This window comes from Hemiscyllium ocellatum, chromosome 25, assembly GCF_020745735.1.
Source record: "Hemiscyllium ocellatum isolate sHemOce1 chromosome 25, sHemOce1.pat.X.cur, whole genome shotgun sequence".
Taxonomy (NCBI): Eukaryota; Metazoa; Chordata; class Chondrichthyes; order Orectolobiformes; family Hemiscylliidae; genus Hemiscyllium; species Hemiscyllium ocellatum.
In genome coordinates this window covers 10,256,978-10,270,701 of record NC_083425.1, presented here as the reverse complement: position 1 = coordinate 10,270,701, position 13,724 = coordinate 10,256,978, and the positions used below count along the sequence as shown (strand labels likewise).

At 48.7% G+C, this 13,724-nt stretch overlaps 1 protein-coding gene across 1 annotated transcript in view; it reads left to right on the top strand.

The window, feature by feature from the left end:
• Positions 1 to 12,189, top strand: part of gcgra (glucagon receptor a) — a 100,386-nt gene extending 88,197 nt beyond the window's left edge. Inside the window, exons 12-14 of the mRNA XM_060844770.1 lie at positions 472 to 610; positions 3,159 to 3,200; positions 5,036 to 12,189. Coding sequence (XP_060700753.1) covers positions 472 to 610; positions 3,159 to 3,200; positions 5,036 to 5,341 — 487 coding nt within the window. The 3' untranslated portion in view covers positions 5,342 to 12,189. The remainder of the gene's footprint in view (positions 1 to 471; positions 611 to 3,158; positions 3,201 to 5,035) is intronic.
• The last annotated feature ends 1,535 nt before the right edge of the window (positions 12,190 to 13,724 follow it).

The window sequence follows — 13,724 nt, the reverse complement described above, 5'->3', positions numbered from 1 at the left end:
GAACGCTGGGATCTGGTCAGTGAGGACTGGGATCTGGTCAGTGAGCGCTGGGATCTGATCAGTGAGGGCTGGGATTCGGTGTTTCAGGGGGGTGTGAGCGAGGTGCTGATAGAGATGGGGATTGCTGGGCCTTGCTGTTTATGGGGGAGCTGGGAGTCACAGGCAGACTCTGTCCATTCCACACTCATGACTGTCTCTGTCTGTCTGTCTGTATCTCTCTTTCTCTCTGTCTCTGTCTCCCTCTCTCTGTCTCTCCCTGTCTCCCTCTTTCTGTCTGTCTCACTGTGTCTGTCTGTCTCTCTCTCTGTCTCTCTCTCTCTCTCCCTCTCCCTCTCCCTGTCTCTCTTTCCCTCCCTTCTCCTCTCTTTCTCGCTTTCTTTGTGTCTCCCTCTCTCTTTCTCTGTCTCTTTTTCCTCTCTCTCCCCGTCTCTCTCTGCTACCCCATCTCTCTCTCTCTCTCTCTCCGTACAGACTGGCCAAGTCTACGCTGACCCTGATCCCCTTGCTGGGGATCCATGAAGTGGTGTTTGCCTTTATCACAGACGAACACGCCCAGGGGACTCTCCGCCACGTCAAGCTCTTCTTTGACCTCTTTTTGAATTCCTTTCAGGTACTCAAGACTCTCACCACTGTCCCGTTGGTCAAGTTATTGAGTGGTTTCTGGGTGCCAGGCAGCTGCTGGCTTGGGCATGACGACGTTACGTGCTAACTCACTGACTCCGAATCAACAAGGGAGGGCAATTAATAAAGGGTTCCCCCCCCCCAGTATCTACCCAGAGATGGGCAGGGCCGTTGCCATGCTGGTAGTAGGCCAAGGTGGAGTTGTCAGCAGGTCTCCGACTGGTGGAGGATCCCTCAGTCAGAGCCTCTGGCTGAGGGGCCCAGTATTGCGAGGGTGTGACCCCCCCCACTCCACACCCCATGACACTTGTCCCACCCTTGGCATTGCCCAGATCTCCGGTGGGCACCTTACCAGCAACAAGCAGCAACCCCCTCCTGGCACTACCGAGCAAGGAGGAGGCACAGGGCTTTTATCTGGCGAGCAGCAATCGGAGGGGTAGATGGGCAGGATTTCCATTCGCCGCCCTCACCTCCCTGAAGGGGAGAGGCATGAGCCATGAGGATATTGATGGATTGGGAGGGTCACTCACCAGGCAAATAGTGTGGCGCTGGAAAAGCACAGCAGGTCGGCCCCACCATCCCAGGGGCAGGGAGTCGGCATTTGGAGCATAAGCCCTTCAGCAGGAAACAGGTGGATTGGCCATGCGAGATTACCCACAGTGTCCAGGGATCTGCAGGTCAGGTGGATTAACCATGGGAAACATTCCTGATGAAGGGCTAGTGCCCGAAACGTCGACTCTCCTGCTCCTGAGATGCTGCCTGACCGGCTGTGCTTTTCCAGCCCCACACTTTCCCACTCCCCGGCATCTGCAGTGCTCACTCTACGCCAGCGTCACTCACCAGACTGGCAGGTATTGACCATCACTCAGAGCTGCCCTCGCTGAGCTGGTACATTCCTGCAGGGCTCCCTCATTCCTGTGAGGAAGGCCGGTCCAGGATGTTGTCCCAGAGCCGATGAAGGAACGCTGAGACAGTTCAACATTGGAATGGTGTGTGGCTCATAGGGTGCCCCAGCCCTCTTCCCGCTAGCCCTGTGTTTGCAAGGGCACCCATTGCTAAGGGGCTTTTCAAAAAAAGGTGACAAGCTGGGGTGGGCAGTCCAGCTGACAGACAAGACTCCCACCAATTCTCGAGACTTCCACTCCATGCTGATTTCAGTCCCGATCCAGAACTGCCCGTCCCACTCCCCAACTCTTTTGGTGACTACTTTTCTCTGAGGAAGTGCAGTGCGTAGTGAACCTGCCTCAGAGCTGGAAGTTCCCAGGCTGGGTCCCCCTCCAGGACTTGACAGCCTAAGGAGGGTTGGGGGTTGATAATGTGGCTAAAGAGGTTGGGGGTCAACGTGCCAATCCCTCCAATGCTGGCCATTGGGAGGAGGGATTCCTGACCAATCAGGTGAAGAATATTGGAGGCTCTGCTGTCACACTGCATTGCCCCAACATGCTTGTCAGTTACCATGGCAACTCCCAACTCCTTGGTGGGCCGGTTGGCTAAGAGGGTGCTTTGTACCCGACTGCTGCTCCAATGGTTGGGTTCACTTGCTGAGCGGTCCCCCTTACCCTCGCCATCATGGGGAGGATTTGAGTTGAACCTGTCTTTGTACAGAGCTCCTCTGCTTTAACCAGTGACCTCTCCCCCCTGCACTCATTAACCAGTGACCTTTTCCCCGCGCTCATCGGAACCTGTTTAACCAGTGACCTCTCACCCCTGCACTCATTAACCAGTGACCTTTTCCCCCGCGCTCATCGGAGCCTGTTTAACCAGTGACCTCTCCCCGCTGCACTCATTAACCAGTGACCTCTCCCCGCTGCACTCATTGGAACCTGTTTAATCAATGACCTCTCCCCGGTGCATTCATTGCAACCTGTTTAACCAGTGACCTCTCCCCCCTGCACTCATTAACCAGTGACCTTTTCCCCCGCGCTCATCGGAGCCTGTTTAACCAGTGACCTCTCCCCGCTGCACTCATTAACCAGTGACCTCTCCCCGCTGCACTCATTGGAACCTGTTTAATCAATGACCTCTCCCCGATGCATTCATTGCAACCTGTTTAACCAGTGACCTTTACCCCGCGCATATCAGGACCTCTTTAACCAGTGACCTCTCCCCCCTGCACTTATTGGAGCCTGTTTAACCAGTGACCTTTAACCCCGCACATATCGGAGCCTCTTTAACCAGTGACCTCTTCCCCCTGCACTCATTGAAATCTCTTGAACCAGTGACCTGTCACCCCTGCACTAATCGGAACCTTTTCCATCATTAATGAGGTAATATCGTTGCAGCTTGAGTGTTTGACTGAGACCAGGGGATTACTTGCGTTTCTGGATTAATGATCTCACAGTAAAACCACTAAACCATCCATCCACAATGGATCGAGGCAGGTAGATCTAAAGTGACCTGAGAACACAGCCAGTTGGTTTTGATGAAGCACCCATGAGCCCAATTCCACTCTCTAATGCACATTATCCCAATAAGAAAATCTATTTGTCACCATGACAATTTCATGGAGATACTAACAGCATCTTCTTGTCTTGCAGGGTATGCTGGTGGCCATATTGTACTGCTTTGTCAACAGAGAGGTAAAACGGCCAATGGAATTGGCTTCTGTCTTTTCTGTACTATTCCTGGTGTGGGCTGGATGGGGAGGGTCAACTTTCTGAAGATCCCTGGCCTTGCTGTGGGCCAAGGGCTTTGTTCCTGACTTGGAGTCAGGTCATGGGACAACAATGACATGGCGTGGGGGTTGGAGGGCGGGGTGGGAGGAGGAGCGCCCCCTTAGGGGCGGGGAATGGCCACTGAGGTCTGTTACTTGTTCTCATCACTGGCCTAGGGCCAAGAAAAGGTGGTACCTCAGATCTTATCCTCAGCGTGAGGTAGACAAAAGAAGCAGCTGGCCTTTCCTGGTACACCTTGCGTGAGCTCCGAGGCTCCCCGTGCGTTTTGTGACGGGGTTGGGGGGGGACTGCAGCGGGCATTTGGTGCACAGGAAGATCCCACGGGTAGTGCTGGTGAGAAACGGTCACGTGGCCTGTTTCGGTGGGGATTGCAGTGGCAGAGTGCTGCCATCAGACCCCACGTGGGGTCTTAGTCATCCAGAAAGCCAAAACCTTTCCACAGCGCAGCATTAGTGTCAGTACTCACTACATCGCCCGAAACTCCGGCTCCATCTCTGGAAGTGGGTGGGGGGGCATTTAGCTGTTCACCTTCTGTTTTCAGAAACAAAAGTAATCTCCACCTGAGCTAGATACTCAAACTGGAGAGCACCAAACCAATAAGATCAGGAGAGTCTGAATGAGAGTCGACATTCCTAGGGAGACTGTGACAGAGAAACGTTGACACTCAAGAGCAGGTCATTGAGGAGGAACTTGAGTGGGGAAAAACAAGGACTGCAGATGCTGGAAACCAGATTCTAGATTAGAGTGGTGCTGGAAAAGCACAGCTGGTCAGGCAGCAGCCGAGGAGCAGGAAAATCGACGTTTCGGGCAAAAGCCCTTCATCAGGAATATTCCTGATGAATGGATTTTGCCCGAAATGTCGATTTTTCTGCTCCTCGGATGCTACCTGACCTGCTGTGCTTTTCCAGCACCACTCTAATCAAGGAACTTGAGTGTTCCACTCCTAACTCCGAGATGTACCATTTGTGAATCAGAGACACTATGAACCTGTAGGAGCAGATGTCTGAGAGAGTAAGGAATTAAAATGTTAAGGAATCTAAATTAGCCCCGAAACAGAGGTGGGGTTGGTCACAAGGGACCAATGGGAGCAGGAAAATAGAGACTAAGACACTGGTGGGCCAGAGAGGGGAATGAGCTCCTGTCACTCAGAAATGGATCCCTTATCCCTCATAAAGTTGGAAGGCAAATGAATGAAATTTCTAAAAAACTGAAAGAACTGTGGATGCTGTTAAAAGATACAGAAGTTGCTGGAAAAGCTCAGCAGGTCTGGCAGCATCTGTGGAGAGAAATCAGAGTTGACGTTTCAGGTGGAGTGATCCATGGTCGCCTTCCCACTCTGTGAGGGGTGTCACAATTCCCTTCTCCCTTGGCTAGTTGCCCTCCTTCAGGCTGGGAGAAAGTGAGGACCACAGACGCTGGAGATCAGAGTGTGGCGCTGGAAAAGCACAGCAGTTCAGGCAGCATCCGAGGAGCAGGAGAGGCGAGGTTTCAGCAATAGGCCCTTGATCAGAAATGTGATGACCCTGATGAAGGGCTAGTGCCTGAAATGTCGACTCTCCTGCTCCTGGGACGCTGCCTGACCTGCTGTGCTTTTCCAGCACCACACTGTGTGACTCCTTCAGCTGCCTGTGACCCTCGCTCAGTTGTTCCTCTGAGACTTGCTCTCACACAGTTCTGTTTATAAACCACCCAGCCCCTCTCGATGTTTCCTCTTTCCTCTGATCACTCTCCATTCCCAGGTCCAGTCGGAGCTCCTGAAGAAATGGAAGAGATGGAAGCTGGGCCAGGACATTGAGGAAGAGTACAGGCACACTTATAGCCAGCCTGCCCAGGCGAGGAATGGGAGTGCCAACCTGGACAAACACAAGTTAGTCAGCAACTATCACAACGGGACAGGTGAGATCTCCCAGCACACCGTGGGACCCCCGGCCCAATTCACCGAGTCGTCATCTGAACAAATAACATTGAAGGGAAAGCCCCCCTACTTCGAGTGTCCAAAACAAACAGACCACAAAGCTTTCTGTCTGTTGGAGAGTCATTGTTAGATGCACCATCACCCCCAGGTTTCTGATGGGACAGACAAGGAGGAGTGACTGGGAGCCCAAGGCAAGACTTTGAAAACCGCCGAATCTGGAGCCGAAAGCAGAGAGGAGCTCACCCACCATGATTCCACCAAAATGCTTGATGGGTTTTTTTTTCAGGGGACTTGGGTCATGTCCATTTTGACTTCATCCTGTTTTCAGAGCAGTGTTCCTGCTACACGTGTGCCCGGCCCCGGGCTGACACTCACAGGACTCTTACTTTTTTTTCAAAAACAAACATGTTGCAGTAATAAAACAATTCAGGCGACGGTGAACAAAAGCGCTATCTACCGAACGGGTAACTGGGAAAGGTGTTAAGGTGACACTTGAAGGGGCACTGATGGTTCAAGAGGAAGAAGGATTATTTTTAATAGATATTAAATGTCCCCACAAAACCCACCAGAGGGATTTAAGATAGTGTGAGGCTTATCGAGAGGGTGTGACTAGCCAGGTGGTGGCTACAGTAAGCTCTCGAGAGAAACCACCTCATCCTTGCTGCAGATTTCCCTTCAGCTAATGCACCACCACCAACTCTGACTGGTCGAGCCCTGCTAAACCTAAATTATTGGTTGTGTGTGTGTGTGTGTGTGTGTGTGTGTGTGTGTGTGTGTGTGTGTGTGTGTGTGTGTGTGTGTGTGTGTGTGTGTGTGTGTGTGTCTATCTGCATGTTTTTACCTGCCACAGGATGTGGGCATCACTGGATAGGAGAAAGTGAGGACTGCAGATGCTGGAGATCAGAGCTGAAAAATGTGTTGCTGGAAAAGCGCAGCAGGTCAGGCAGCATCCAAAGAAGAGGAGAATCAACGTTTCGGGCATGAGCCCTTCTTCACTGGATAGACCAACATTCACTGCCCATCATTAGTTGCCCTTATAAAGGGGGGACTGAGCTGCCTTCTTGAATCACTGAAGTCCATCTGATGGACCAAGTGAGTGTACTTATCTGTGTGTGTGGCAGGCTGTGCCTGTAGCTTTTTGGTCGTGTGTGTGTGTGTGTGTGTGTCCACCTCAGCCTCACGTGAACAAGATGTTCAATGTGGTTTGGTCACATTAGAAAGATGCTGTGGGATCAAAGATGAACTGATACATCAGCACATCAAACAGCAGCAGACAGCTGGTGTACAGAGTTATATCTAAACGTCAACATGTGTGCATAAAGTCTCCAGCACCCTGTGAATTCTCGAGTTGGAAATCTAAACTTTAACATTTGTTGTTAGACAGCAACAAGGTCTACCAGCTGTTTAAAAAACTCGAACAAATCTTCATCTGAAATGAAGATCTTGACCATTTCTCAGTGATGGTGGATTTGGTGAAGTTAATGCTACTTATTCATAGTTTTCCATTGCCCAGTTCTTCAAAACATCAAGGAGTAACAAGTCTCTAATATTCCTCATCTCCAGTGAGAACGCAACCTGGCCGGTCAGCAGGTATAAAATATACACAAAAACATAGCAAACATTACCCTGGAAGTTAGGATGTGTGCAATATACACAAACACTTCTAGATACACACACTCTTATAGACATGCACACTCACCCACACACACACAGTTATAGACAGATACACACACACACACAGAGTTATAGGCAGATATGCACACACCCACACCCACACAGTTATAGACAGATACACACACACATATGCATAACACACACACACAGTTATAGACAGATACACACACACCCACACACACACAGTTATAGGCAGATACACACACACCCACACAAACACAAGTATAGACAGATACACACACCCACACACACAGTTATAGACAGATATACACACACACACATGCACAGTTATAGACAGACAGACAGACACACAAGGTTATAGACAGATACACACACACACACAATTATAGGCAGATATTCACACCCACATACAGACAGATATATGCGCACCACCCATCCACACACACCCACACACACACCCACAGTTACAGACAGATACACACACACCCACATACATACACACAATTATAGATAGATACACATACCCACACACACATCCATACACACACACACATACACAGTTATAGACAGCTACCCACGCACACACCCCATACAGTTAGAGACAGATACACCCACACACTCATACCCATACACACACACTTTTATAGGCACATACGCACACACCCACCTACACACTTATAGACACACATACTCTCATAGACACACAAACATTTACAGACATGTACACACAGTTATAGATACACCCGAACACATATACATGCAGATACACACTTATACACAGGAATGCACATACATTCACACACATGCACATAATATGCCAGATTCTGTTTGGAAATGAATACCAAGTCATTCAAGAGAAAAGGTTTTGCATTATTCACTCAGAGGAGTGGTTGGCTCTGGCTAGACCAGCATTTATTGCCCGTCCCTACTTGCCCTGGGGAAGGTGGTACTGTGCTACCTTCTTGAAACGCTGCATCCGTGTGCTGTAGGTACACCCACAATGCCATGAGGGAGGGAATTTTAACCGAGTGACAGTGAAGAAATTTTATTCACGTACCTGCAAAGAAAGTGTTTTCATTAGCACAGGGGCCGGAAACCAGAGGACAGGGCTGTAAAATAATTGATAAAAGGACAGTGGTAGGAGCATGCATGGGGAAGGGCCTGTTATAACAGACAGGGGGAGAGATTATTTTACACCGGGGGGTTGATATGACCTGGAATGCAAGGCCTGGGCGGGATGGTCAAGTGCAGAATTCAAGGGGGACCCAGAGATGTATTTACAAAATTTTGCCAAAAGAAGAGGGGACTGGGACTAATTAGACTGCCAATTTATAAGGAGCCAACATTGTTCCAATGGGCCAAATAGCCTCCTGTGTGCTGCAAGATTCTGTGAAAATTAGGGGGAATCAACCAAAGCTCTTGCTGTTTTGCTATCCACCTTAACTTTGACAATAACCCATCACAAAACTGCAAGCAGAATCGGGAAGAAATTATACCGAGACTCCTGGGCATGAGGGTTATCAGTGATAGACTGAGATGGGTGGCCTCCCATTGTGGGATTGAGGCCTAGTACAGAGGTTGCAGCTGAATTGACACAGAGGGAGAGCAGTGGAGGTTCACCAGGTTGATATTGGGATGGAAGCATTGTCCTTTGAAGAGAGATTGGTTCAAGTGCACCTGTGCTCGCTCGAGTTTAGGGGGATGAGAGGGGGATCGATTGAAACATCCAACATACTAACTGGGCCGGACAGACTTGATATACAGAGGAGGCTTCCACCCAGGCAGGGTAGTCTGGAACCAGGGGTTATATCCTCAGGGACAGACAATTCTGGACTGAGATCAGGAGAAACTTCATTACTTAAAGGGGTGTGAACCTGTCAAATTCTCTACCACAGAAAGCCGTGGAGGCCAAGTCACTGAATATATTCGAGAAAACGATTTATAAGTTTTCAGGTTTTAAAGACATCAAGGGCCATGGGGAGAAAATGGACCCGCTCTGATATTGAGTGGGAGAGTGACCTCAAAGGGCTGCATGACCTACTCCTGTCGCTGGTTTCTGTATCACTATGAAATGAATGGGAAGCAAAGCTGGGCCTATGTCAATGCCAGCTCCTTAATGGGGACCTTCTCCCAAGCCTCCTCAATTATCCGCCCCACCTCACACCCACCCCTTGATGTATCCAAACTAGTCAGCTGTTCAGGTGGTTGAATATAATGGCCAGTGTGGGGACACTGATGGACACCACCGTCCCGAGCACAGATCATCTCCCTGCTTCAGCACATTCACTTTGACTCCTTGCAGTTGTGATTTGGTGTCAGTAGTGCATAGTGTTGGATCACTGCTTCCCAGAGCTTCAGGTCGGAGTTAAACAAGGAGTAAACATATGGCCAACATTCTGTGCCTCCACTGGGTTTTCACCTCACTCCAGTCTTATTACAACGTGAGGTAATAATCTGATCGGAACTCCGAGTTTCAGAATCCCACGTTCAGCTAGAACTCTTGAATAATTCACCAATGCCTCAACTTTCGTAGAGTTTCTTGCTAGTTCAGATTGTAGCATTAACTAAAACTTGGGATGTGAACAATTGTTGCCAATCTTGAAGTGCTAGGTCAGCCATACTGGAGTCACATGTAGGCCACAGCGGATAAAGATGGCAGATTTATGAACAAGATGGCTTCCGATGACAATCCATGATAGTTTCTGTTACTGTAAACAGCTTTCAAATCCAGATTCTTAATTGAGCGAATTTAAATTCCTTAACCATCGTCGGTGAAATTTGGAGCAGTTTCCCCAAAACAGCAACCACGGCCTAGATTACAGTCCAGAGTCTTGGGTCATTGTGCCACCATTTCCTTAGCTTTACTGCTCAACCCTGGGCCTAGACCCTAGGCTATGGAGATCGGGCTGGAGGGTGGGACCAGCTGGGTAGGGGTAGCTCCTCCGGGAGTTGGTACAGACATGATGGGCCAAAGGGCCTCCTTCTGTACTGTAACATTTTCATTTACCTTCTCATGTTGGGGAAAGAGTTCAAAGGTTACTCAAGTGGGCTGGGTTTCCATGGGAACTGAGCCATCCAGGAGTTTGGAACTCTACCTCCGGGAGTTATCCAGTTTGGGGCCTAGCATAAAAACCCAAGGAGAGATTCCAAACCTGCGATAACAGGATGGGGCAAGACTGAGGAACATACACCATGTTCAGCAGGGTCAGGGGTCAGTGGGCTGTAGCATCTCCTCCCCAGAGCTAAAGAGAGGGCAGAGAAACCACCTCATGGTTGGAGCTTCTGATTGTTGTCCAATAACAGCCAGTGGAGAGTGAGCTGTGAGGCCCCTCATGGTCGATTGACTCCAGGTGAAGGTCAGAGATGCGTGTGGAGCCTGAACCTAGCAGGAGGTGGGGGAGGGGGAGAGGGTAGGAGGATTGGGTGCCCGGAACAGTGCCGTTGGGATCACTGCCGTTGCACTCTCTGGTTTGGACATGGTTTGTCAGCCCTTATCCCCAATCTCCAGCTGGGTGCTGAAGAGAGAGAGAATAAAGAGCTGAGGACATTGGAGAACTAAATGAAAGAAAATACACACACAGAGCTGGAGAAACTCAGCAGGTCTGTCTGTGGAGAGAGGAACAGAGTCAATGTTTCAAGTCAGATGTCCAAGAAGACACGGGGAGTGTCAGATCAGGCCTGATCCTAGAGAGGGGTCAAATGGCCTACTCCTGTTCTGATTCCTTATTGTCTTCTAACCCTCAATGAAACATTAACTCTCCTTCTCTCTCCTCAGATGTTGCCAGAGCTGCTGAGTTTCTCCAGCACTTTGAGTTTGGAGGTCGAGCAGAGTTCAGTTTAATGAGGATGTCGAGGGTTGAGGAACACAGAAAGAAGCCTCGACCCTCTCACTAAAGCAGACCTATCCCTCTCGAATGCAGTAAGATAGTCAGTGATGTATCATTCCCTCCAGACAGTGCGTGGAGATGAGGAGAGGGGGTTCCTCTGTGCAATGTCCTTTATAAAGAAGGGGTTATTTCCTGGATACACAGGAAAACTCCTCTAAGAGAATGAACATCGACAGTAATTATCCCTTTTAGGGACAACCTGACCTTGGGCAAGGAGGAATCCTTTCACTTATCTTTGTATTCCATGGTTTTGCCTTTAATTTATAGATGGGATTGTTCCTTTCTTTACCCTGTAATGCAAGCCTTGAGGCAGGGAAAGGTTGGGCTCATTAGCTGTTCTCTTTGATGTCCCCTCACATTCTTTTCCATCCCAATGCCTCACTTAGCGCCTCTTCATGTAATTTGCTTCAGTCGCTGGCAGAGTGTGTTGTCAATTGAGGTCAGGTACCATGTTCAGTGCCTGTTACCGGCTTGCACAGTGGACCGCAATGGATATGTTTCTTTTTTTTAACGTTGTCTGGCAAATGCTTGGAGATGTTAAATGTGCAATGAATTCCAAATTGGTTTTGGAAATGTGCGTGTAAAAATAACTCAAAAAATCTAGAAATTGTTAAAGCCTATTTGCACAATTTAATTTATGTGAACATGTGAATACCAGTGTACAGATATCTATATATATATACACGCCATAAAGACTTTTGTACGTGACATTCCCAGGTAGACATTCCCATCCTTTTGAGCTGATGGTGTTGCTAATGATTATAGTGCCCTCTTTACATTAAGGGTCCCAGAGACTGAGGGAGGTTCTGGGGCTAGTGGTGGATCAGACGCGGTCCTTCTGAATGTAGCTTTTCATGGAGAATGCATGCCCCCAGCATGATCACCATCTTTTCCTGTGTGTGCAATAAGCTTGGCCCACACTTAGCTGTGTTTAGCTGACAATATTGACGAGAGGGGAGGTCCCTTTGGTGCTTTCAGGGGTCCTTCTCTTCAGCCCCCTCCCCACCCCTCGCACTCTCGGACCCTCCCCTCATGCCTCGGCCATCTGCTGATCTCCCACCAGCTTCCTGTAAACACATGCAGGTTTGTCACCGATGAAACTGAAGAGGGACCAGACAAAATGAGTGAATGTTATGTTTAGTCCCCTGTACCACATTGTGAAAATAAAAGCAAAGGCAAGCTTTTGTTGATCACCTAAGGCCTAATAGTTTTCTGTTTCGTACTGCAACTGCATGGTCTTAAAAAAAACAATCCTGCATTGCTATAGCACCTTTCACAACATCAGGGCTTCTCAGGGTGCTTTACAATCGAGCGTTCGTTTGGAAGGGTAACAGGGAGAGAGGTGTGGAGGTGATGGCCTGGTGGTATGATCGCTGTGTTATTAATTCAGAGACCCAGATAATGTTCATCCCTTCATGGCAGATTCAATAAAAAAAACCTGGAATTAAGAATCTAATGATGACTGTGAAATTGTTGCCAATTATCAGGAAAAACCTTTAGGGAAGGAAACTGCTGTCATACAGCCGTCCAGCACGGAAAGAGACCCTTCAGCCTAACCACTCCATTTGACAATAATCCCAATCTAAACTAGTCCCACTTGCCTGCGCTTGGCCCATATCCCACCAAACCTTTCCGATTCATGGCCATGTCCAAATGTCTTTTAAATGTATCTGTACCCACATCCACCACTTCCTCTGGACATTCATTCCACACACAAACCACTCTCTGTGCAAAAACTTGCCCCTGCTGTCTTTTTAAAATCTCTCTCCTCTCACCTTAAAGGTCTTGAAATCTCCCACCCTTGGGAAAAGGCAGCTACTATTCCTCTTATTGATACCCCACATGCTTTTATAGACCTCAATAAGATTACCCCACAACCCCCTACGCTCCAGTGAAGAAAGTCCCAGCCTATCCGATAATTCAAACCCTCCAGTCCTGGCACCCTCCTGATAAATCTTTTCTGACCCCTCTCCAGTTTAATAATATTGTTCCTATAACAGGTTGACCAAAACTACACACAGTACTCCAGAGGAGGCCTCACCAACATCCTGTACCACCTCAACATAACGTCCCAACTCCTAAACTGAAAGGTCTGAGCAATGAAGGCAAGTGTACTAAACACCTTCTTAACCACCCTGTCAATCTGTGATGCGAACCCCAAAGAATTATGCAGCTGAACCCCTCGGTCTCTCGGTTCTACAACTCTACCCAAGGCCCTACTTTTAATTGTCTTGTTTGTTTTACCAAAATACCCCACATGTGACTCCAGACACACAGCGATGTGTTTGATTGTTAACTGCCATCTGGGGTGGGCAATAAATGCTGACCATCCAATGGACACAGCCAGTTCACGAGAAGACCAATGGGTCAATGAGCTGTCCCAGGGATTAATGTTGGCCAGGACGCTCCTCTGTCCATCTTCAGATAGTAGGACAGGATCTTTCACATCATCTGATGGTTTAATATCCAAACTGGAAACCAGCAACTCCGATATTCACTGAGAGCTCAGCACGGGACACTCTGCCCTAGCATGGCGTTTTGCCGATTACCTATTTCATTTACAATTGGTTCTGCTGTAACACGTGTTTCTTCAACGCCAATTGGCTTTAATGTGATTGAAGAACTTAGACCGTTATTTGTAGAGTGTGAACTTTCCTTCCTGTATTCACAATAATTACCTTTGCCCCGGAGAAGACAACAGCTGAAATAGCCCAGTTGACCCTGCAAAGTCCTTCTCACGAATATCTGGGGGCTAGTGCCAACATTGGGTGAGCTGTTTCCCAGGCAACAGCCTGACATAGTCATAGTCATGGAATCATACCTTACAGACAATGTCCCAGACTCCACTGTGGCAGGACAGACCCAGCAGAAGAAGCAGCACAGTGGTATACCAGAGGGAGTCGCCCTGGGAGTCCTCCACATTGACTCTGGACCCCAAGAAGTCTCAAGGTTTCAGGTTAAACGTGGTCAAGGCAACCTCCTATAGATGAC